Source organism: Balaenoptera ricei, chromosome 3 (assembly GCF_028023285.1).
Source record: "Balaenoptera ricei isolate mBalRic1 chromosome 3, mBalRic1.hap2, whole genome shotgun sequence".
Classification (NCBI taxonomy): Eukaryota; Metazoa; Chordata; class Mammalia; order Artiodactyla; family Balaenopteridae; genus Balaenoptera; species Balaenoptera ricei.
The window spans coordinates 56,871,017-56,896,999 of record NC_082641.1 but is presented as its reverse complement, the minus strand read 5'-3'; the positions used below and the strand labels follow the sequence as shown (position 1 = coordinate 56,896,999).

The window sequence follows — 25,983 nt, the reverse complement described above, 5'->3', positions numbered from 1 at the left end:
CAGGGATTTGAGGACATGTTAAATTTGATTTGGGATGTTTTAAAGGTCCCTACTGCACATCCGAATGGAGCTTTTAATGGACAGCTGAATATATGAGTCTGGAGATCAGAGAAGAGGTACAGACTGGAGATACAAATTGTAAAAGTCATCAGTTGACACATAGCATTTAAATCCATGAGACTGCATTAAAGTAACATGCATTATTGGTTTGAGTCGGGGATAGTCGAAGCCATGAACTAGAACTGTGCCTACTTTTTAGGGGCGATTACCCCATGAACGTGGCCTCATAATGATGTTCCATCATCTGTGAAAACATTGCCAGTAACCCCCAGAGAATTAGCCAGAACTGCTCATATTAAAGGAATTGACTGTGACCAAAACTCAATCTGCCTGTATGGCTCCTGTGAATTTCTAAGACGTACAATATAAGATCAGAGAGGAAATGGTGGGATCCAGGATTATGCAAGAGACCCAAGAATTCATGAGTCAAGTGTGTGTTGGAAGGTCATTGTAGGGACACAGAGAAGCATCTAGAATGAGCAATACATTTATAAAGAGAAAGAAAATGTAGTCATAGTACCTTAACAGAACTTTGTTGATTTGCCTGCAAAATAGGAAAACAGAAACTGAAGAAAAGCTACCTTCAAAGTAGAAAAGGACCAGCTGGAAGGAGATGAACTCGTCGCCATCTCCGCCGTGCTCGGTCCGGAGGGAGTGGGATAGAAACACACGGAGGGGTTCAGGTATGGTCAACTGTGGGGCTTCCCTGGGGCTGAGGGGGTCTCCTGGGACACAGGACTTCCCATGCTGAAACCAGGGCAGTCCTGGCAAAGCAGGATGCTTGGTCACCCTGTGTTCAGGCCAGAAAGACTTCCTGGAACCGAGTAGTTTGGCAGTGGAATAGAAAACAACTTATTTAAATTTAATCTGACAGATGTAATCAAAATCTCTTGGTGATTATTTCCCACCCTGAGTTCTCACATGCTTAACCCTTTAATTTCTGGAGGGATTTCAGAATGCCTTCTGGTACACAGTGACTTCTAATGGGACCGGTCGACCAGCCCCATGGCTTGGAAGCACAGTGTAAGATTAAAAGGAGTGTTTGTGACAGAGGAACATCATTATGACTTCAGACAGACTGCAGTGGCCTTTTGAGGCCAAAGGACCATCTCTGAGGACAGACAAGACCAGGTACTGGAGGTCTGTTGATCACTCTGTGGGCACTTCTGTGGAGGGAATTGAGGCACACACACACCACACACACACACACACACACACACACACACACACACACACACAGTCTCAGTTTAGCCATCATTTCTGGTGCTTTTCCTATGGTCACCTTCACTCATCCTTGGATTTTGGGAGTCCCAGTCACCGCGTTCAGTTAGGGCAGGACTTAGGTTTTGCTCACCTTTAAACCCCCATGGTCTTACCCACTGCTGGGTATAGAGTGGGTACAATAATCATTGAATGATTGAGGAGAATTCCTCCTTTTTTTATTATTTATCATCACTTTTCCTAAAAATCTTTTAGTTCCTAGGTGTGAATCCAATCCACAGCATATTATGTTATATAGAGCTTACTCTGTAACTGAGCAAGAAACAAAAAAAGGAGATAACATATTGGATATATTGACTGAGTGTGATGGCTTTGTAGAGCCCCAGAAAGTCAGCCCTAGGAGGGATCATCCAGTTTGACCATCTTGTCAAATCCTCTCATTTTACAGGTAAGGAAAGGAGTTCCGGACGGATTAAGTGACTGAGGTCACACAGCCAGGTGTGGCAGAGCTAAGATTAAAACCTGGTTTTTGGTTTATATTGTGATTTAGTAGGAAACCCTCCCATTATCCTCCTTCAGATACACTGCTCTGTTGACTTTTTCTTTTTAAGCAATAATTTTAACTCTTTCTCTGATCTTCCGGTTTCTGTCCTTAAACCCCAAGGTCCTCTAGGGCTTGGCTACAAAAACAGTTGTAGAAATAGTAGCAGGGCCCTCTCAGCGGTTTACCAAAAGCCAGGGAGCCCACTCTGAAAAGAACACAATCAATCACCCCTTGTGAATGAACCCACCCACACACGCCTCAGCCCCCAACGCACCCAACTCAGTAACACACAACAAAAGCACAGCACACACACCAACTTTTGCCACTTTTGTATTTTATTGTGGAACTGAGGTGTTTTTTTTTTTTTCTTTTACATCAAATATCCTCAATGGAAGAGGGGATATTGCACACAAATATCATAAAAGCACTACATATTACTTTCACTGGAAACTAATTTTCTACATTAGATATGACTGGATAGGATAGAAGTGATGCAGGATTATAAGACATAATACCATACACAGATGCAGACTGACACAAACACCATTCAGAACAAGAGAGAGGAGTGGGAGGTGCTTCTCAGCCAGGCTCAAGACCATGTCCTTCCAGGGTGGAAGAAGGGCTGCATGCAGCTCCGTAAGCCTGACTCAGTGCCGCAGGGGCGTTCTGAAAAGGGCAGCCCCGGTCTTGAAGCCCCATCTCGATGGCTCCTTTTTTGGGGAGCTCCAAATGAGTGCAGAGAAGCTATTTATTTCTTCCCTTCCTTTTCAGTTGTTGATGCTGCCTTTTAAATTAATAAAGTCACAGATTATTTTTTCGTAGTAAATAGTTTTAATACCAGGTGAATAACCTAATTGCTTTCAAAGAAATGCTCATCCCCTAGGCTGCTTTTGGTGTGTTGTTCAGTTGGTTAAAAGATAAAAGCTTACAGTTCCTTTCAGATGGAAACAGGGTCTTTTCTTCTAAATCTGAAGCGCAAAAAAAAAGTTATTAATCTAACTCACAATGTCATTACTGAGCAAGAACCTCCTGTGACAGGTGACTAAAGAGGCAAGAAAAGCAATTTCAGAATTGTAGAGCAGCTCCTGAGAGCTGAAATTTGGTAACAGGGAAAATGGGAAGTGGTAAAATTTCCATTAGCAAATGATTAAATCTTATTAAATGAGTACTGGAAAGCTCCTAAACTGTGTAAGCTATTGGAGACACTTAAAACATTCATATACACTGGGGAAACCATTCACTATGATATGTAAGGTTAAGAAAAAAAAAACATTTTTTTTTTTTTGGAACACCATGGAAAATGGCATTTAAGGGTTGGGAAGGGGGGGAGGGTCAGTCACTGTATCCAGCCCCACCACAAGACTGAGAAAGCATGCACAGGGATTGGGTTTTGAGAAAGGGGATAGAATTAGTTAAAATTGAAAATGGAGGATCATCTCTAACGTTTAGTCTCTGTAGAATTTTAAGAATACTACCAAAAAGTTCATGATCATGAGTGCTATCTCGATGGAATCCCATCATTTAAACAGAGTGTAAATTCCTTTCACTCAAATATTCAATCTATACAATTGGATTAAGTAATCAGTATGAATAAAGCTCCTAGAAGTCTGTGTCAATCTTTAGCTCTCACCATGAATGTACATGGTACATTGTGATGGCTGTTACTAAACTAATTGTGTATTTATGAAACTAGCAAAATTAGGTTAGTCACACAGGTAGGAAAGGTGTCTGGAAGGACAGGAGCAACCTGTAATGTAAATATTGGTGTTCCTGTTATATTCAGGCTCTGTGGTCATCACTGAGAACAATGGATGGAGAAAGGTACTGATCTATTTCATAGGAAAAAGAGCCAGCTGACCAGTGACAGCTTTTGTATATTTTTTCCATTAAATTCCATAGCAAAAAAGAAAAGAAAAAGAAAAAAAAAAAAAAAAGGAGTGGGATAGAATGGTTATAATTGAAGACTGGCTATAATTTTCCTAAAATGTTTGGTTTTTTTCTTAAAGCAAAATAATGTACATGTTAAATAAATTTAATTTGGGAAATTGGAAAATAATTCCATCTTCTATCAAAGAAAAATCAACCAGAGGTCTGGATTTGGCAAGAAGGCTGGAAATCTGTTTCTCTTCCAATGCATCATGTGAACCAACTTAACAACTAATTATTAAATAATCATCTTGAGTATCTTAGGTTGTCTCTTAAAATACCTTTTAAGTAGGTGAGTTTATACTCACTGAAATCCTTTTTTGTCACAATGTGTTTTCCATCGTGTGCTCATTTTTTTGTACCCTAAATCAATGCGTTGTTCTTAAGGACTTCAAAGAAATAGGGTAATAAATAAAAGCTGCATTTCTAGAGAAGCCTAAAAAAAATAGAATATTAATTTTTAAAAAAAATTAAACATTTGAAAAATGTAATTCACAGCATTAAGTAGACTGCATTAGGTCCTCGGTGAAGGGACCTGGAAGAAGCATTGTTTAAACCCTCATAGTAGTTAGCAGTGCAAAACACACACTTATCAGACAAAAATAAACTAAAATGTTAATTCTGAAATAAATAACTAACATAGAAAATAAAACGAGGTGATTGTTGACTACTCCGTAGATCTTAGAGTCTGCAGGAGACGCAACTCGACAGAGCCCAGCACAGCTGTCACTGAAAAGTTTGCCACATCTGAACACTGGGTGCGCTGATCTGCAACTTGAAACTTAATGTCAGTTTTAATCATGATCTGGCTTCCCAGGTTCATAGTTCAATGATGACAATGATGGAAATGATCTCTGAACTCTACGTGATGAACCGTAGGAGTTGGGAATTCATTTGTTTTCAACGTATTTTTCTTTTTTTGTTTTTTTTTCCAAAAAAGAAAATCCCAAAGCAAATTTTTGCTAGGGTTCTTTGAACTTGTCTTGGCTCTTTTACCTCATGGTTGAAGATCTTGAAAGAAGTACGTAGGATACCACTGGGTGATGTACTCGTAAAGGCCTGGAAAAGTAGCCATTCTCCCCCACTCTAAGATAGCGCATACTCAGATTTTTGTTATGGGACTCAAGGGGTGGGAGGTATCACTATTCCTGGTAGTGATGGGCTTTTAATAAATATTATTACTGCAATATCAGACTTCAATCTCACCAGAACTTCAAAAAACATTATTCATTTTTTTTGTCTTACGAAACACTTTAAAAAAAAAGAAAGACTGTCACTTGAAAATTTTCTTTGCATTTTCCTGTAAATGAAAACATTTGTTAAAAAGTTCATCTATGAAAAGTTCTCACATATCTAAAAAAAAAAAAAAAATTCTTCTGTACACTTGTTCCCATAATTATGCTGAAATTAATGGAAAATTAAAAAAAAAAAAAAAGCCAATGTAAGACGAGGGAAGCTAAATACTGTACACTTGCTGAGAACCTCTTCCACCTTTAAGATTCACTGTTTTCCCAGTTCTGATCATAGAAGCCGTTTCAATCTTGAACTTGCAGTAGTAAAGAAGCTATGAAAGGCTCAACTTGCTTGGCTGAGGGGCCTGAGGTGGTATTCAACACGCAATGCTCAGCATCAGACTGTTGCACCCATCAGGTAAGCTCCTAGTACCCCTCCCACGCGCACACACATGCTCCTTTAACTGGAGTGTCTATAATCCTACACGGATGTTTTATAAACTTGCTGTCTCACATTAAAAAATAAGTGCATCAAGTATCTTTGTACATTCAAGTCACTTCCTAAGGCAAATTGTCTACCGTATGTACTCCCAACTGCTTTGGTATTTGCTTGTTTATCGGGGTGGACTTGGGTGTCTCCGCATGCAGGTTAATTGACTCAGAGTGGACTAACTGGGTGCACAGACGCTGGGAGCATGCCTTAGATCAATCTACTCGTGTGTTTGAAGAGTCTGAGAGTTCTGAATGGGGTTCAAACCACTTGCATGTCCAGTCTACACTCACTACATTTTGTCAGTGTGCAGCCTTCAAACTGAAGGAGCTTAATTAAGGCGTGAAAAATCTCACATGCCCTCATTACAAGTTTTGTTCTTTTCTGTTTTCTTCCAGCCAACTTGTTTTAGGAAACTAAGACCCTTTTTGATGACTCAGACTGACACAAGTTACAAACTTTGCCTATGCAGACTACAGAATAGACAGAAAATGCAGACCTAACTAATGGTTATTTTCTCTTCTCTGCCCCACCCTGCTCTCTCTTTCTCTCTGGTATCTCACCAGCATTCTCTACCATTACATCTCCTCCTCTTGCATTCTTTTTTTCTTTCTCATTTTCTCCCTCTCTCTCTCTCTGTTCTGCGTTCCCTCTCTTTTGTGCGTGCGCGCTCTCTCTCTCTTTCTCTCTCTAAGACAGATGCGTCTACCTAGCAGAAATCAGTTGGGTTTGCTAGTGCATGGTTTCCAAATGTTCAGCAGAGATGAACTGGGGTAGGTAATTTTGCAGTAACTTGAACCCTAGTGTGGGAAGACTGCTACTTCCCTTAGCAATCAGCAAAAACTGAGAAATATTAGTGACTTGTATCACCATGACACAGTATAGCATTTGGCAGGTAACAGTTCAGCGACTTATTTAGGTGAATTGACTTTTGTTAGAAAAGGTGGTTTCAAACTGAAGAATTTCTGGAAACAAAGTTCAAACCCTGTGGTGTGGCTGGCCTGGTTGTTACAGTTCGATCTTACATGCAGGGAAGGATTCGTCTTGCATAACCACGGTACTGCTGCTTGCTAAAACCATGATGTTGAGGTCCTGCTGCTTCTCATGGGTCTCCTGATACCATTCCCTCATCACTTCTGAGTCATGAGTTGGGATCAGGGTCACCTGCAGGGAGAGAGAAAACAGCTGCTGAAGAGCAGAACCGGAAATCGGATGGAAAAAAAACAGAACAACAGCGAGGTATTAATTAGACCATTAGAAAAAGAAGGGCAAAGAGAAAAATCTTCTATTGTCCTTAGGAAATTCAAAGAACTTTTCAACTTAACGTTTTCTAGGAACCATAATAAAGCTGCCAAAAAGTCAGTTTTTCTGGGGGAGCTGAAGACTGGAACCAAAAGCAGGTCATGACTAGCTAATCAGTTTATCAATGAGTCGTCGGTTTTTCAGTTCTTTAGTGTTAAGAGAAGTGCTTCAGTTAAGGTGGAATTTCTTGTATTTCCTTTAACATAACTGATCCTAAGAACAAACGTTTGTATCTTTAATTTGTGTGTGTGTGCTTAGGGGCAAAGGAGTTGGGTGGGTAGGCGGGTACTGGCTTGAACAGTAAAAATTCCACCTCGTATTCAGTAAGAGGCCACTGGGTGTTTCTCATTAGATTTCATATGATGAAATAACCAGCATTTCTATTTAATGTTATGCAAGCACAGTTTACTAAATGACTGTACAAAACCATAAGGAAAACTTAGATAAGCAAAAACCACAGCTGAAATAGTATTAAGAGTGGTTCGTGCCTAGTTATGATGTTTGGGAGTTGGGAGTATCCTGCTGGGGACCATTTTCAGCACTGCTCCTCCTGCAGAATCTCACTGGACAGCTGATTTTCTAAATGGCCATATTCCAAGCTTTGGTCTACTTGTGAAGCACAAAGGAGTAAAAGGCAAGTCCTTATCCGCATCACATGGAAATATGACCACTTGGTTACATCGGTTAATATTCTTGGTATATTAGGGTGAAGGGCAAGTAATCTTGGTCCCATTTTGCAGATTAATGTATTATGCTTTAGGGTGGTAAAGTGGCTTTCCTCCAAGTCCCTCGTGGCTGGTGGTAACAAGAATACTTTTAGACCGCCTTCTGTGTGTTAAGTCCACTTTGTCCTCAGGATAGTTTATGTGTGGCAGACCCCCCGGGGTACCTCACGTGGATCCACAGTCATAATAGTGCCTCATTAAACATGATCCCTTGCCTCTGCCTCTGGACACAGCTCCATGTGCAGTGCGGACACTGTCCTGGAGCTCTTACCTGCATGTTGCTGCCCCACTGGGCCTTCCCTTCCAACAAGGCGTCCAGGACAGCCCGGCTGGGCTCCTCAGCAGCGGGGTCATTCCCACTCACCACGTAGTAGGACGACCTCACTCTCTTGAAAAATTCAACATCGACGTTCTTACTGTTGCTGTGGTTGGGAATATAGCACAGGTCCAAGTACACAGGGGGGCCTGGAGGCACAGCTGAGGGCTTGGATGTCTTGGTGTTTCCTGGCCCTTCAGTAAATGAACAAAAATACAGAGAAAGCCAGGGTCACAGGAATGCGAAGAGACCCGTCTGTCCAGTACACCTTCCCTACTCCTTCCCGAGAAGGTCCTCTAGCCCGTGGGGAGGGGGTACTGGGCATTCCCCTCTCTCACAGAGGGCATTTAACACTGGCAGTTTGAGAAACTATCACCTGGTTGTTTACCATCTCAGCAGGAGAAATGAAGAATGGAATGTTTCCCTTTGTGGACAACCCATTAGGAAGAAGAGTTCAGGCCTTCCTCAGAGCTGGAACTAGGTAGTAACACTCCTCCTGAAAGAGGTACTCATGTGCATTTTAATTTGAAAAGTGGTCTAAGAAACAGATTTTAAAGGACAAAAGAAAATATCTGCATTTGGTAAAACACAGTTAAGCAATCTTTGTAATCCAGTTAAGATCTCATTTGAAAGCAGTTTTGCCCACAGCTGAATATTATACCCTCACATTCGACCTAGCCAGTGGTCAGATCTTAATTAACACCATATGATTTCCAAGACCCTCAGCACCTCAACCTCATTCATAAACTGATGAAACACTGTATTCTCTCCTTAGGACAGTACTCTAAAATGTGAGACGTCTCCTTAGACAAGATCGGATACCAAACTTTGGCAAGAGGAAGGGTCAGAAAGACTAGGCTTTCTCTAGCCAATCAGGACATACCAGGCTGAGGTCAGGGGCATGTGGCAGCCAAAATTCCCAGTCTAAATCAGAAAGCCCGAGCAAAGGAAAGATTCAGACTAACCCCAAAGTTTCTGGGCACCTTGTTTGGTGAGCTGGCTTTCTGATTTGTTCTAATTAGAAGGTTTAAACTTTTTGAAACATTAATACAACTAGCATTCTAAGGCAGTGATTCTTTCCCTGGCCACATGATTAGAATCACTTAGCATGCTTAATACCAGGCCCCATGCCCCAGAGTCTGGCTTAATTGGGCTGGGGTAGGGCCTGGGTACCACCATTTTTTAAAAGCACCCCAGCTGATGCTAATGTGTATCTGGTATCTGGTTTGAGACCACTGCTGTAAAGCCATTTAAAATACTAGCTGGATCCTATATATTTAATCCTCTTGCCTTTCTCCATGGGATGTATAGAGGCTGTCATCCCAGAGTCGAAACCAGCAGTGAATTCCATCAATGGTCTAGTTTTATTTTCAGGGGGGTAGGGCAGTGGTGAGAATCAGGCAAACTGGTATTTGGATAAACCGACTCATTTTATGAATAGATTAGCCAGCCTTTATAATGAACCTAAGCTAAAAGCCCTCAACATATCCATGTGTAAGTCTCCCAGAGAATTCTGACTTGTAACAGAAGTTTGTGAGTTACATTTCTTCTAATATTTAAAAATGTCTGCGGTTTCCCCTTGCACACTAAATCACTCCCATCAACACCAAAGGAACATTGCTCGTAGAAGCCCAAACCGAGGGAACTGCCAGAAGTCGACCCAGGTTTGTTTTAAAATTAATTAATAGTGCAATTTTTAAAAAGTTTAAAGTTTAAAAAAAATATCACTTGTGCGGGCTAGAGTGTATGTTCAGCAAGTTTGGTAGCAGATTTCAGTTGGATTTTATCTGTTTGGATGGATTTCATGTTTTCTCCTAAGTGCAGGTCAAGTTGTCAAGTCCTTTAGATCAAGGAGTTAATCATCTGGTGGTTTTCTATTAAGTCTAAGCATGAACAAATTCAGTTTGTTTTCTACGTGCAAGTAAAAAGAGGAAACCTGATAAGACCTGAGTCTTGAAATTGATGCTCCATGTTGCTTAAAAGTAAAAATTTGTACCTGTAACTAATACTTCCTAAAATGTACTGAATTTGAGAGTCCCAAAGGTTCATCTCTCAGATTTTCCATAATAAATCAAGGAAGTGTTGCTTAAATTACTGTTTGCTTTACACGTTTGAGTCAATTTATGTTACTTTGTGAACTGTGATCTAAAATCCCCAAATAACTGTGTAAAGCAAATAAAAGATATGAATTCAAATCCCTGTAATTGGTTTGAAGCAACAAAATGAAGCTGGGCCATCAGAGACCTGTTGCATCAAAAACCCAGGTCATTGCTGAGACCTTGATAAGTCTAAGAATCTGAAGTCAGGGATATCTGCTCTTGCCAAGTGGAATTTCAATCTGAAATAGAATGCTGAGTCTCTGTTAGTGAGGCCTTGTGGTCAGAATGGGATAAGTAGAGCCTTGGATGCTTTTCTCTCTATTTGTACTGGGTACCCAGTGGTCAACTGAATTTGCTGGCTGATCAAACAAAGCATTGCCTTTAATGGGGATGCATCTCCAGCCTGGTAATTTTTTTCTATTTAAAAACTGTATAATTTTTAATTTTTAAAATGTTGTAACTTTATTTTAAATGTTTTTTTATTTTTAAAAAATGGAACCTAAATCTTGGACCTATGCTGCTTATTCCAGGCTTGGCTTGGAACTCTGGTTCTCCCTAGGCCTTTGAGAGCTCCTGGCCTGTGTCACCTCAGCTTGATTCTGGGGCCGGCGTGGCCGAAGCCAATGCCAACAGAATCTTCCCAAGGAGCATGGAACACACATCCTTGGTTCTGAAGATTCAGAACAAGGCTGCGGTTGCTGTGTTGCAAAAGGGAGCAAACCCAGGGGTCGCATCTGGGAAATCAGAGCTGCCCTGGGCCATAAGCTGAGCTATCCCCAGGCCTACAGGCTACACTGGGCTGAGATCTATACCTTTTGGCAGACGAAAACAGTGAAGGGAAGGGAGAGCACCAAGTCGTGTTCTCTCACCTCCCCAGTACAAAGTCGGATGGAAATGCAGAGGCTGCAGTGAAAAGTAGAATTGTCGTGTCCTGCACCAGGATGCCAGCACCTTCCACCTACCTGCAGTCGCCGTCTTTACCGATTTGGATGTGGAGGTGTTCGCGGCATTCTTGGTCTCCTTGTCTTTCTCTTCTCCACGTGCGGCTTTGACCTCAGGAGTGGTGGTGGTTTTTGTTGCTTTTTCCACAGATTCCTTCTTCTTAGGAGAAGCCACTCGGGACACCTTATCTGAGGATTCCTTCAAGGCCCCTGGCTTGGGTGAAGCTGCGGAGGGCTTGGACTTCCCATCACCCTTCTTGACAGGTGAGGATGACTTGGTCTTTGTACCTGGCTTTTTGGTTTTGGTCTTCTCCTTCAGGTCCTTCTTCAGAGCTTTGCCCAGGTTCTGCTCGATGGCCAAGGCCTCTGGGTCCATCATGGACACATCAGGGTGGCGTGGAGAAGGGCTGCGGTCCTGCATGGGGGCCGGAGGTGGATCCATGTGTTTGTACGTGACGGTCTTGTCTGTGGGGATGGTTTCTGATTCATCTTCCGAGTCGATGTTCGCATCAGCTGTGATGGAGGGGCACTCTTCTGTCTCCGGGGGGACATCAGAGTCCGTCTGGGACGGGGCTGACTCGCTGACTGAGGTGGGAGGGGTTTCATCACATTGTCGGCCCTGGGGCTTTCCTCCAGGAGGTGGTGGGGCTCCCCCTGATTGGGTGAGGGGCTTCTCCGATTCTTCCGTTGGCTCTTCACTGGCAAACCACTCGAGAGGATTGGGATTAATGAAGGAGGGTGAAAGCTCCGTCTTGGGATGCTTGTATTCACAGGAGGACACAAGGCATAAGTCAACATCCTGGCGAGCCTCGGAGGGGGACTTCTTTTCAGCAGTGTAGCACTGGTCTGGAGTCTCATAGGCATATGTAGACGCCTCGGGGGTTCTAGCGCTTTTATCGGGGGTCTCGTAACAGTATGCGGAGGTAACAGGGGTTCGTGTAGTTGTTGTCGATGTCTCATAGGAGTAACTTTCAGACCCAGGGAAGCTGGCAGTTTTCTCAGTGGTCTCATAAGAGTAGCTGGAATCCCCAGGTGTGTGGCCACCCTCTTCAGAGTCATCATAGCCATTGCTGATGTCATCCAGGAGCCTTTGAGACCGCTCAGTCTTTTCGTAGCTGTAAGCACTCACTTCAGGGGTCCTTATCGTCTTCTCACTTAACTCGTATGCGTACCCAGACTCTTCGGGGCTCCGCGTGGGCTTTTCAGTAATTTCATAGGCATAGCCGGCATCTTCGGGAGTCTTGGTGGTTTTCTCAATGGTCTCATAGGAGTAGCCTCTGTCACATGGGGATTTGATGGTGCCCTCTGTTTTCTCATAGTAATAGCCACTCACATCTGGGGTCCGGGTAGTTTTCTCATAAGCCTCATAGTCGTAACCTTCTTCATCTGGGGACCTGGTTGTCTTCTCAGGCTTCTGATAGGCATAGCTGAAGTCTCCAGGTGTCTTCCCTCCACTGTCCTTCTCCAGGCTGGATGTGGTCAAATCTCTCGTCAAGGCTAGATGGTGTGGCATCGTATCAAATAACATGGAGGCACGGAAGCCATACGGCTCTGCAGATGCTGCACCCATTGGTGGGGGAGAGGCAGTGTGGCAAGGTGCTGTGCTCTCTTTGACTGCAGAGGTAGAGTCTGAAAAACTAGGGGAATACAAAGGAGAGGACTCTCTCGGGGTGAGTGGAGAGATATCAGATTTTGGTGAGAGCTTCTCGCCTTCCAGACTTTGCACTTTTTCAGTGGTGAGCGAGGCATATAAGGATATATCCCTGGGAGGAACAACATCGGATAGAGTATCTTCTTGGAGAGGAGAAGCGATCTGAGAAGGGGTATGTGCAGAGGAGGTGGATGGGGAGGCCTCCACCTGAGAGACTGAGATGAGCTCAGAAAGATCATTATCTTGGGTGTAGGACGGCTCCTCCGTTGGTGGGATCTTGTGTGATAAACTCGAGTCCTGCATGTCAGAAGGACTGTAGTCCACCTCAGTTGGCCCATTTTCAGTGATGTGAAGCATACTTGCACCCACTGTAGGGTGATCTGGAGACTGACGACTGAAGTCCATAGCAAGGGAGTGCTCAGGGGATTCCTGGCCAAATTCAATCGACATCGAGGATTGTTCAGATCTGTGATCTTGAACTGGTGTCCTAGACTTGGCTGTTTTAGGGGAGAAGTCTGGTGGAGAAATTGACATTGGTCTTGGGCTTTCTTCCTTAGATGGAGACATTTCTGTTTCCTGGAAAGTGGTAGGCGTTTGCACGACAGACACTGAAAGGGAGTCGTCTACTTCAGTGGAATGTGGGGAACCAACCTCAGCGTGCAGCGAGGGAGACGCGTCATCTGTTGTTGGCTCTGGAAATGAGCTCGTAGCCACAGAAGCTGTGGAGACCGAGGCCACACCCTCCATGTGAGAGTATGTGTCTTCTGCCACACCCTCATCAACAGGGGTAGCTGACTTGTCTGAGACAGTGCCTTCAGAAATGGACATCTTAGTGTCTTCTTTAAAAGATCCAAACTGACTGACATCTATTTGTGTAGGAGAAACATCTCCTCCTAACTTCCTTTCATCTAAAGCCAGTCCTGCTTGAGAACTCATGGCTTCAACATCATCAGTTTTCTTTTCTTGACCAAAGTCTTCCTTTATCGGTATAAAGTCTGTGCTTTTCCCTTCCTGTTTGTCTTGGAAAACACCAGTGGAAGTCATGTCAGAAACTGGACTTATTTGGTCTGGAAAGCCTTCTTTTCCATTCTTTCCTTCAAAGGGGCTTTCGGTACATCTATCAAGAGCCTTGTCATCCGCACTTGGAAAACTTTCATATGCAGACTCAGATCCAATTAGGGGAGGGCTCCGTAAAGGAGACAAAACTTTTTCAATAGGAGACTCCGAGTCAGGCACAGGTTCATCCATGGGGCTTATGGAAGCCCTTTCACTCTCATCTTTGGCATCACTGAATTCAAAGCTCACTGGCACTGCCGCTGGTTTTTCAATGACCTCTGTGGGAAGGTGACTAGATTTCTCGTCAGTGGGAGATTGGTAGTACGGTGTGTGGCCAGCACTGCCAGTCACAGACTGAGATGGAGACACCACTTCCAGGGTCTTATCCTCAGGACTGGCACAGTGTTCTTCCACTACTTCTTGGGTCACCTCCAGAGATGCTGGGACTACTTCTGCCTCTGCTGAGACTTTAATCTCACTGGGTGTCAGAGAAAAGTTCACGCTACGTTCACCCAGCGGGGTCTTTTCTATGGGTGATGGTGGAGATGGACTCAGGGACGGGCTCTTGGGTGGGCTAAGTTTTTCATCTGAAACTGCTGAGACGGTGTCTTTGATCTCCAGCATGGCACCGGCTCTCACGTCTTTCTCTTCAGAGCAGTAGGCATCACGTAGAGCAGATCTGCTGAACCTGTCTTCCTCCATGGACGAGGGTGGTGAGATGGTGGAGGCTGAAGCACTGTAATCCTTCCCATCAGTGGCATCTGTTTTTGACCCTTCAGAAAGTCCGTTGAGTGATGTCACAGCAGGTTTGGAGTATTCCTGAGGATACAGTGAAGACTCGTATTTGGTGATGTTTACAAATTCTTGAGATGGGGACTCGGTCTCTTCATTGTTGGTCTCGTCACTCATCACATCTCGAGGAGTAGACATCTCGTCCATGGGGGTGGGCTCGCTGGATATCTCAATGGTAGACTGGGTGTAGCCGGAGGTGGCAGTGAATTCTTCAGGCTGGTCTTCCCGATTCTCCTCGTCGGAGGCAGTGGCCTCACTCTCCGAGCCTCCGGGTAAAGTCTCATCGTGAATTGAAGATGCAGGTTCTTGGACAGGAGACTGGGCTCCCGCTAGCTTGGCGGGCGTGGTAAGGAATCCATACTGGTCCTCGGCACCGCTAGCCTCCGCAGCCTTGTCAACCACGGCCATCACGTAATCTTCAGCTTCAGCCTTTTCGGGCTCATAGTCTTCCTCTCTGGCATCCTCGGCTCTGTCCTCCTCGTCGCCCTCCTCCTCAGATTGTTCAGCTTCTCCCTTCTCCAGTGCCTCGTCCATGTCTTCCTCTGCTCGGTCATCACCACTGGCCACCGACTCCCTCTTCTCCTTGATGTACCCGTCAGCCTCAGCCTTCACACTCTCCTCCTCCTCCGCCAGGCTGTGCTTGGAGGTGCTCACACGCACGGTCTCCTCTCCGTCCTCTTCTGGCTCCTCGGCCTCCTCGGTTTCCGCCTTCTCTTCATAGTCTCCAGTCTCGGAGGACTCCTCAAAACCCGCTCCTTCGTCTTCAAATTTTTCAGTGTCCTCCACGCCCTGCTTCTCGACGGGCTCCAGCTCCTCGGGGGTTTGCTCACACTCACCCTCCCCTTCAGTGGTGGTGATGCCCTCATCGGGGGACTCGGCGGGACCTCTGGTGACTTCTGTCTCTTTCTGGATGACATAGGCTTCGACGGGCTCGGTTTCCTTCAGTTTCTCTTCATCTTCGATCAGCTCCAGCTGAGGCTTGATGTCTTTTGCTAAGTCGACCTCTTCAGCCTTCAGCTCTTCAAAGTCCTTGGTCAGATCCTCGGGGGATGACATAAGGGACCTCTCGGCTTCGAGTTCTTTGGCGGGGCCAGTGGTCGCTATTCCAGCTGCTGCCGCCACAGCCGCTGCAGTGGCCATGGTGCCGGCGGCCGCGGCCACAGCCTCTGCGGCCTTGCCTTCCTTCTTAACGACTTTAATTTTCCCCTTCTCCTTCAGCTGCCCAGCAGCAACAGAATCTTTCTTGACAGTCTCTTCCTTCTTGGGTACTTTTGGTTTTAATGCAGCCGGTTTTTTTGCTTCAGATACGGGAGTAGGTGATTTCTTTGTGTCTTTAGGAAGTTTCTTAATTTCTTTTTTGGGTTCCTTTTCCTCCTTTTTTATTTCCTTCTTTTCCTCCTTCTTAACTTCCTTCTTGGCTTCCTTCAGTGGGGTTTCTTTCTTAACCTCTTTTTTGACTTCTTTTTTCTCTTCTTTCTTGATTTCTTTTTTGACTTCCTTTTTCACCTCTTCCTTTTTTGGTTTTTCCTCCTTCTTGACAGGTGTTTTGTCCTCCTTTTTAGCCACTTCTTTCTTTGGCTTTTCCTTTTCCTTCTCCTCTTTCTTTTCTTCGGGTTTTGCCTTTGTTTCCTTTTTCACAGTCTTCTCCTTGGTGACTTTGGGTTTGATGTCTGTGCCTTGCTTTTCAGGCCCCTCGGCTTTGGCCGGAGGCAGCTCTTCTTTGCTGGGCACCTCCTTTTCTGTCACTGGAGGTTTGGTTTCTGCTTTTACTGGTTTGTCTTTTTTCACCGTTACCTTGTCTTTGCTTTCAACTTTGGGTGCCTTTTCCACGTGATTAGCTTTTGTGACTTCAGGGGTTTCTTCTTTCGACTCCTTTCGCACGGATTTGCTGGGGAGTGGTTTTGCAGCTGGCTTCAGGCTCTCCCGGCTGTCGGCCCTCTGCTTCAGTTTTACTTGTTTCACAGCAGGGGTGGCCACCTGGCCAGTTAGATCCTTCTGGGTGGCCAGCGGCTGTTTCAGGAAGTCCAAATGTTTGAGCTTTTCCAGTCCTTCCAGGATATTGTATTGGGTGCTGTTGCCAGGAAATAAGACTCGGATGATTTTCTCTGCAGGGTTTGCAGGATGCCACACGATCAAAGATGAGACTGAAGTTAAGTAGGAAATTGGGATGTCTATCTCTTGACCGTTAGGCAGGATTAGTTCAGCCTTGTCTTTGCTGGTGCCAGTCCACTGCTGCATAAAATACTGCATTTCCTTGCTGCTCTTGACTGGGTTAAGCACATACATCTCTAGTTTACCAACTCCCATTTTTTGGAAAAGAATGACAGGATCAATGGTATTGCCTACACTTCTGAACAGAGGTTCTGGCTTCATGGACAATTTGTTTAGGTACTGGAGAGTGAAGCAAGCTTCTTCTATGCTTCTCTTCATCTTGATGTTTGGCTCTGGGTTTTTCAGATTTTCAGGTACATTGAGAAATACAACTCCTAAGTCGGGGGAGATGAGGTTTTTCATCCAGTCACTATTTGTGGTGGAGCCCTGGGACTGTTCTTCCTCGAGCTCTGCGATTTTCCGCTGGAGCACGCTGTTTATTCCAGGCAAATTGTCATCCCCAATGTGGGTGAGCAGGATGGAGTCCACTCGGTCCAAGTGTCGGATGAGCTTCCAGAAGCAGGATTTTCTTTCTGATCCTCCGTTGATGAGCATATTGAATCCATTCACTGCAAACAAGGCAGAATCACCCCTCCCTCCTGGAAAAATGTAACAGCAGGGCTTGGAGAGCTTCAGAAATCCACCTGATGTGGGAGGTTCTAGGATATCAAAGGGAGATGGGACTTCCACGGATTCTGAGAGATACTCGGTAAACTCGGAAAGTCCTTCCATTTCTGGCAATATAGAAGCGGAGTTGAGTTTAATATTGATGAAGTCTTGGAGATTATGTCTGTCAAGATTGGAGTTTTTCCAGTCCCCTTCTTCGGGACAGAAAAGGGTTAAGCTGGCTTTGTTGGCGGGATGGGTGGTACTCAGTAACTCCCCAATCTGGGATTTAAAAAATCATAAGAAACAAAGAAAGAAGAAGTTTAAGTGACTGTCATCACCGATCCATCCTCTCCATCTGTTACTAGTTATGACAGGATCACTGGACGCACACAGGGCAAGTGTCAGAGATGTTGGTTGGTAAATATTTCCATACTGGTAAGTGAACAGCCTCTGTCCTGACCACTCCTACCATTCCTTTCTCCCTCAACTCCCTACTCTGCTACCCCCGCCCCAAGCACCTCCCCCTCAGACCTCGCCACCATCTGTTCTTGCCCAGCAGGGAATTTTCAGAACGCTGCTCCACTTCTAAGACTAGTGACCATCTGGATGATCAGTGCCTGTGTGGTTATGAAATACTCTGGGTACAACCCCTGGGTACTTGCCATGCAAAAATGCCCTTTAAAAAGTAACAAACTATCACAGGGGATGGCTCAGTGAGTCATTTCACCACTGATATAAAATGTTTTCTTTTATTCCACTGGGCTGGGCAAAAAGGACTGATGACACATTAAATGAATTTTGATATAGTGCACATGGTGTCAATTTTTAGAATTTGGTAGGTAGAGAAGAAAAAAGTTTGGTGGTTTTTTTTTTGCATCTTGGAGACAGGAAGTTATAGACTGCACATTACTACAAAAAATTACTGGTTCTGGCATCAGTTCACACTATGTAAAGCATGAGTAGTTCATCCAGCAGATTCTCTGCAAATACAGACACTCTGAAACCAAGATGGTCAGAGCAGTTGGATAATTATGTGAGCAAGTAGCCAAAATTTGTCTCCCATTTGCTCTTGTTTGAATCCAAGGTGAGATATTCTACTCTATTACAATTCCTGTTCTTTTCAGGGCAAGCTGGGCATGAGTGGCTAAAATCAAATCTGGCTGAAAAGTTTTCAATACATTGTTTAGTACTGCAGGATGGGAATGCAGAAGAGTTAATTGGGACCAAAAGAGAGACTGTGACTTACTTACTTAATGAAAATGCTGTTTTCTTTCTCACTCCATATTATGGCCCTATGCCTAGTAGGTAGTGAGGGAGAATCATGCCATAAACTCCAGTCTTCTTCCTTCAGTTAACAGCAAAGCTCATAAATCAGCTCAGAGTTTCCAGTGAAAAGAGCTCTGTGTCCTTAATGGTAAATGATGAGGGCAAAGCAAAGATTTCATTTGGTCCAGGCATCCCTGAGCCAGTGGGTCTAAACTCTTCCCTTCTAATACTGGAGTGGTTTTCTCTGTCTCATACAACCTCCTGGATACCAGTATTCTGAGGCTACTAGTATGAATGTTTAGAAGTGTTATAAAATCTGAATTTTCCAATGTTAGATTGCAGTAAAATAGCCATTTTTGTTTTGTTAGCCAATTTGTCCTACATTTTATGTCAAGGGTCACAAAACAGCAAAACAACAAGTCTTTCTTTGACTTTGCTGTCTTCCTCTGACTTGACGATCTTCTACAAAAGGGATAAGAATCAACTATTTTGGAAGCTAAGAAAACTGATAAACAGTAAATGGTAGCCATCCATGGGGGAGTCTTTGCTCAAATTATTTGCTGACCAAAGCAAACATCAGCACCAACTATGGCTTCTTGTCCAGTAATTAGCATAGACCCACATCACCATCACTATAGAACAGTTACAATTGTCTCAATCCTAATTTTCACACAGAGCACACGTAAACTATTCATGTTTTATAACACATTTTTGAGGAGAAATCCAGGATAACTCAAACTGCTGAGTCTTTAATAGTGAAATGTAAAAATTAAGTTTAGTTCATTTTAATTTTTGAAATTCTACCCTGAGGGGTGTGGCAGGTAAAGGTATGATCCAACTGTGTGCAGGGGGTATTCAGTCACTAGCTCTTTTTATGTGAAGTAGGTAATCATCAAGATCAAGGAGAAGGTAAAAGGACTTGAGGAATACCTCCTTACTTTCCATCTTTTCACCTCTACCCAGAGAGTTTCTATGAAACAAAGGAAATGACCCCCCCAAAGGAAACAAAGCTGTGCAGAATTCTGAGGAAGTCAAGGGCCTTGAAAAACAGCAAAGAGGCTGGGGAATGGAAAACTATGATGTACAAGAGAAAGCAGAAAAGAAAGTCAGCACTGCCAGACAGGTTTTTTTCAGAGAGGGAAAATCCGGTTCCTTTGGAGAAGCAACAACATACTGTGCATGAGACAAGAACACAGTCTCAGGCTGGAGAGAACCCATCTTGAAAGAGACAGATGGAAAGGGTCCGGGAGAAGGAGGAAGAACAAGTCCTACGGCCTTGGAGCAGCACAGCAGAAACAAAGCCCCGATGTCCCCCCCGAACCGGCTTCCAGACCTGTGCCAGCACGTACACTGGAGAGAGAGGGCCTCAAGGGCAAAGACCAGGTCTCACAAGTGCCCGCTCAACCAAGGAGCAGATGAGAGCAACGAGGAGGAGCCAACAATGTGAGCAGTGACAAGGAAACCTGGGAGTAGGTCTTAGACTTGGAACCTGAGGCTTCCTCTAAGAGAGTTTGGAAATCATCACCATGATAAATGGTAGCTAGTAGAGCCCGTTATACTAAAAGCTCCTGAATAGGCGGAAACACGTCTTCTCTATTTCTGCTATCTTTGTTTCCCCAGTACATCATCAGGCTCAATCGATGTTTGTTGAACCTCACTGAACTTGGCCAGTTCAATACGTGCTGTCCTCCTGAAGTGGACACTTGGGAAGTGACCAGAGCCCACTAATACTTTCCAAGCACACTGACTGCTACCCTCCCCTTGTTCTTACAAAGACGGGTGGGTGACATGACCAGAAGGAATATTGTTTGGGGCAAAGATAGTCTTTTTTGTTAATTACCTTTTCTAATTAAATGCAGGCATACTGGAAGAGGAAGGAAGATATAGGAAATAAATGACTTTACAGCAGATAATATTAATGAAATAAGATTGCAATTTCTAAACCATAGCCTACTAACTACATTTCCTTTTGTGGTTAGATTACTTGCTTGGCTAATGAGGAAATATAGCAGACAGTGTATCTGTGGGTTTTAGCAAGATGTTTAACAGGATCTCTGCACAGTGTGGCGGTAGAATTGGGTGATCTGTAGCCAGCCATATAAATTCTGCTGCTCCATGTCAACCTGGAGGGAGGTCTACGATGGGCTCATTTATGTCCTGTTGGTATTGACTTGAATGAAAATGGTGAAGGCATGCTTATCAAATCTGCGGACAGCATGAAAATAGGAGGCCTAGGCATTGTGGGGTGGCAGAATTAAGACATTTAGGAAAGCTCTTGACATTGGGATGATGATGACAAAGTCAACTCTAACAAACAGAGGTATTCTAAAGGGATAAATGTAAAGTCCAATAAACCAGCTGGGAAAGCAGGATTGGGAGATGGGGCTTATCAACAATATCCATGGAAAAGAAAGACTCAGGGATTTTAGTTGACTGACAGTCAAGTGCATTTATCATAAAGCTGAAGAAGCTTAAATTTCAAGGCTCCTCAGTGGCCTGGTCCCCTCCCAAAGTCCTGTACTTAATTGTGTATTAATAATTTTGTTTTCTTTTTCTTAAAGGGAACCCCCCCCCGAAAACTATGTTAATTACAGAGCTCCTCAGAGCCTGCATCCCTTCTTCACTGACGTTTAATTGTGGATGGTGATGGTCAAAAGTTAGTTTTAGACTTATTGAATAGAAAATTGTATTGAAAACTATAGAAGTCACTGACTCTCACAATCCTAACCTGGTCAGTGACCCCTGGAGTATGGTGTCCAGTGTGAGTCGTAGCATTTTAGAGAAACTGGATCAAAAACAAACAAACTGAAATTGCTCGCTCCTTCTCCTTGGCCTTAACCTCTAAATGCTAGACCTGGGCCCCCTTCTCTTCTAACACATTTCTCCCTCTAGATTACTTCATCTATTTTCTAATGTGCTGATGGCTTCCACATTAATGTCTCTAGCCCACTCTTAGTTCCCCGAGCTCTGGACTCCTATATCTAATTGTCTGATAACGCCAAGGCACTGAAACATGGCCAAGACTGAGCTCCTGAGTTTCCCCCATCCCCACCCTACCCCCGTTTCCTGCCAATGGACAGTGACCAGAGAATGTAAGGAACTTTTAATATCTTGTTTCATGGAGAACACTGAGTAGAACTGAAAGTGATTAATCTGGAGGGGAAAAAAACTGGCAGCACTGGTGAAGGGTGTTAAGACACTGTCAGGTGGAAAAGGGATCACATTCCTTCCATGAAGATACGATGAGACAAATGAGGAAAAACTTTCTAACAGAGAGAATGAAAAATGTCCCCAGGAGATGGTGATTTCACCATCCTCAGATTTCAGGGAGGGATGGGTTAGCCAGATGACTGTTCTATCTGTAGGTTCTGGTTTTGTCATTGACCTCCAATGACTCACAAAAGCTGAAGCTCAGAATGCACTGATAATTCTATTTTTCAGTCCATTTATTTTTAGCTCTTCTTGTTAAAAAAATGTGTCATTTTTGGTTTTGCCAAATTGTGTTTCTGGTTTCTCTGGAGTGACTAGTATGTTTCAAGGACTAAATAAAAGGAACAAGAGTAGACATCAAACGGCCTTTAAGATCCCTTAGTTACTGAGTCATTCTGTACTCAAAACCTTTTCCCAAGGCAACGATAGGCAATCACAGCTCTAAAAGCCTGCTAACCATTAGCCTGCTCCAGTGGTTTCCAATCCACTTTGGCTATGGCATCTTTTCTCCAAAGTCCAGAATGTAAAAAAGGTAAAGGCCCAGGTACTCTGGTTGGGACAAGGGGAAGTGAGTGAATTCTACCCTCTGTCTTCCCCTTTTCTTGTCTTCCCCCAGCACCCCTGACACCACTGATCTAGTCTGTAAGGGAAAGTTCTAGAGAGCTTTTAACGTGTGTTGAGCATTACTTCTCCAAAGTATCGGGGTGGGGGTTATGGGGCCGGCAGAGGAGAATATGACAGAGCCTCTGGCCTTTAAAACGCCTGCCTGATATTATGAAAACGTGTACCCTTCCGAACATGCCTCAGTGATTAGAATTCAGCCCTTGCACGGAACTCCCATTCGCCAGTTAAAGCTGTTTCTTTTTCTTCTTTTTCTTCTGTAATTAATGGTAAATTCTGATATATGCACAGTCCCTTGTGCTAAAATTCTACTCTTGTGGGCTAGTAAAAATGATTTAAGCAGCAATATTCACAACACGACCTTATTGACACTGCCTTATTTAAAGACAGAGAGAGAGGTATTATTTGGGGTCCAGATGGGTGGATTGTGATACCTCCAGATTTAAAATTCTGGCAATGACAAACCCTTTTGTTTACATATGTCCTCTGTTCTACTTTACTGTAAAAAAAAAAAAGACAAACCAATGACATGGGGGTAGAAACCAACCACTAGAAACTAACTGTGGAACTGCACAGGAATGTAGGAGAGGCACCTGTGTTCACGTAAAGGAGCTGAGGGTTCAGGGCTGAACTGAGCCTAGAGCAAGCCGGTTAACCGCCCACCCGTGGTACTGGGCCACGGGGCTGTTTCCAGGCCTCTGCAGCCCTCTCCCTTGCCCAGGCCAAGGTGCTGATAGTGTGTGTGACCTCTGAGCTACCAGACAGATGCCCAGCTGGCCCTGGGCAGAACACGAACCTGGGGACACAACCTTGCGTAAGATTCTGACATTACAGTGATCACACGCCCATCTCAGGGCAGCAGGGAGAGTGAGAATTAGAGCTCTGGCTTGGGAATCTCAGTGCAATCAAACAAGGTTGTGAGGGAGCCCTGGGCCCTTTCTCACTGTAGGGGGAACCTGGGCTATCTGCCTCGGGACCCAGATGACATCACAACTTCTGAAAGCTGGAGAAAAATGTTCCTTTTTATTCCTCCCCAGTGAATGAAGAAACAGTGATGTCATTCGATCAGTCTTTCTACAAAAAGCCTCCAGGTGAACCTAATGAAGCTGGGCAGTTTATTTACAGCTCTTGCCAATGATGGAAAGTACACAGAGGCCTCTCTGTGACTCTCGGGGCCAAGGAAGATTAAATGCAGAAAGACAGATGGCCCTTCCCAACGAGACTAAGACGCCGCCATCTCAGGAAGTTCTCGGGAAGATGGTTTTAAATAGATGCGGCAACTCCTCCTGTCAGCACGTCCCTCAACCTCTCCATGTAGAAATCTGCTATCAGCTACGGGCAGCCCCAAGCTGCTATGGTGACAGCCCTGAATTGTCGCTCTAACTAGGAGACAGAGGCGCGTTATTTTGCAAAGAGAAGTTTCCCAACCAGATAAATTCTCAAGCAGAAATAACCAAATTCAAATGTTCAATCTGATTTTACCAAATACCACTAGTATCCTATAATTTTCAAAACTTCACATGTATCATCCTTGAATAAGATATATTCATTAGAAATATTAATGATAAGGCTTCAGTCCAGCTACTTTAACCATCCTTCTCTTGGGGCATGGACATGGCCCATAGACACACCCCATTTTCCTACATGCCTCCCTCTCTTGGGCTATTCAAGCAGCCCAAGTTCAAACACTGGGGCCAGGCATTAAAAGTAAGAGAAATCAGAAGTTATTTAACCAGGATAAGTAAGTACATGCACTGAAAGAGATCAGGGCAGTTAAATCCTACCCAAAATCCAAGAGATCTTTGGAGTATTTCAGAAAACAGGAAACCTGGGTTTTCTTTTGGACTCTGTCATTCCAAGTTTCTCCATCATCTCTGCCATCTGTAAAATGCTGACTGTTCCAACCCCCCTCCATCTGTATCTCGGGCACATTCAGAATGGTTCCAATTAATTATAGATGAGTGCTCTAAATTCCTCGGGTGATGAGCCACAGGACTACAGGACACTGCACCACGCGGTTTTACTTATTTCAAAGGAGTGCAACACCCCCTCCCCTCCTCCTTCTATCTCCCACGAGCGCTTTCAAAGATCAGCCTAAGGCTACAACAATAACCGAGCAACTGTAAAGCTTGGATACTCCCAGACAGGAGCCTACCTCTTGATCGGTGAAAATCTCTATGAAGTTCTGGAAGGAGAAAGAGCCGGACTGGAGAATGAGCTCTCCGGTATTTTCAAAGCACTGCCCCGTCAACACGAGCAGCTTGTGTCGGGCAGCGTCCGTGATCATTAAGCGCACCTGAAACAAAGCACGGGGAGCATGAGCCATGGGGGGCACTGGAATCCCACCTTCTGGATTAGGCTGGCCCTTGGAGCTCTTGAAGTTTCTTACCAACGAGAATTATGCGTTCCCCGGTATTCACATTGCCCCTGGGGTGTTGGACGGAGCCAATGACTGTGGTCACCAGCTGCCCATGAATGCCATTTTCCAAATCTGGCTACCACCAAGACAGTAGTAGGAGTTAACTTTCTCCCCTTAGTTTCCTTGTCTTTTCCAAAGCAGTCTCCACAGCTGGCAATCATTTGTTGCACAGCTGTGCCCACCAGCAGCGTGCATACTAGCAGCGTGCAGTCCGTGAGACATGAATATCTCACAGGCTGACTCATCAAGTACAGTCCAGGTCTCCCAACTGCTGCCTCAGGAAACATAGGTTTCCAGCTAGGGTCCCAAGTCAGCCCCTCCCACCCAGGACCCCTTTCCTGCCAAGCCACACACCGAACACACAGCTCCAAAAGCAGTCTCCAACGGGAGCAGCAAGGTGCCTCACGTTGAACTTGAACATAAACAAAAGGCTGCCCTGATTGGGAATCTTTTAAATAGAATTGTAAACGGTTTGCACGAAAGAACTCTCTGTTCTTTAAGTGGCAGGGAGCCAGCCTGTCCTTCAGCAGAAATACCACTCCAAGCACCAAGGTTATTCATTCTGAGCCCAACTCAGTTCAGCACAAAGTGACTGCCAGGCATCATGCTAGGCACTAAGGGAGGGATGCAGAGTAAACAGGACGTGACCCACTGTCCCCACGGACCCCCGAGCCCAGGGCAATGCACGTGTACCGAAGTAATTGTTCCAGCCCCATCTGCTCCACAGGCAAGCCTGGGCTCCTTAAAGAAATTCCTCATTTTTTCCTTCTTCATTTCTCACAGCTGTTCCAGGCAATCTGCCTGCACATGTATTCCACCTCCAGCTTTTTTCAAGTTGTATCTACTTCCTGATTCTGATGGCCAAAGACGGATTGCTAGCCCATCACCTGCCTCACCTTGTACCTTCATGGATTGTCAGAGGGGTCCTGCTGATCTGGAGCAGATGAAGTGGGATCAAAACAGGCTATATAATGCCAGCCACAAAGTGGAAGCAAACCAAATGTCCATCAGCTGATGAATGGATAAATAAAAGTGGTGTACCCATACACTGGAATACTATTCTGTCATAAAAAGGAATGAGGTACTGATATGGGCTACGATGTAGATGACTCTGGAAAACACTGCGTAAAGTGAAATAAGCCAGACACAAAAGGCCACATGTCATATGATTCCACTGTCCGAAATACGTGCTCAGAATAGGAAAATCCATAGAGGCAAAAAGTAGATTAATGGTTGCCAGTGGTTGGGGGAATGGGGGTGACTGCTAATGAGCTTGGGGTTTTGGGCAACAATTTCATATGGTGGTAATAAAAATATTAATACTGAGAAAAGCCAACATACATGTTTTGGTT

At 44.5% G+C, this 25,983-nt stretch overlaps 1 protein-coding gene and 1 long non-coding RNA gene across 5 annotated transcripts in view; one reads left to right on the top strand and one right to left on the bottom strand.

Moving 5' to 3' along the window:
• The first annotated feature begins 625 nt into the window (after positions 1-625).
• Positions 626-25,924, top strand: LOC132362298 (uncharacterized). Of its 4 annotated transcripts, none has more exons than XR_009502329.1 (5): positions 626-743; positions 1,035-1,191; positions 5,267-5,401; positions 11,007-11,120; positions 23,250-25,924. It is a non-coding gene; the product is annotated as an uncharacterized LOC132362298 (long non-coding RNA). The 4 variants fall into 4 exon arrangements; XR_009502331.1 differs by lacking the exons at positions 626-743; positions 23,250-25,924 and adding exons at positions 13,065-13,260; positions 16,813-16,835 and having other exon boundaries at positions 784-1,191; XR_009502330.1 differs by lacking the exon at positions 626-743 and having other exon boundaries at positions 784-1,191; positions 25,415-25,924.
• MAP1B (microtubule associated protein 1B) overlaps positions 2,152-25,983 on the bottom strand; it is a 93,946-nt gene continuing 70,114 nt past the window's right edge. Inside the window, exons 4-7 of the mRNA XM_059916552.1 lie at positions 24,368-24,508; positions 10,878-17,394; positions 7,772-8,010; positions 2,152-6,637 (exon numbers count right to left, since the gene is read on the bottom strand). Coding sequence (XP_059772535.1) covers positions 6,482-6,637; positions 7,772-8,010; positions 10,878-17,394; positions 24,368-24,508 — 7,053 coding nt within the window. The 3' untranslated portion in view covers positions 2,152-6,481. The remainder of the gene's footprint in view (positions 6,638-7,771; positions 8,011-10,877; positions 17,395-24,367; positions 24,509-25,983) is intronic.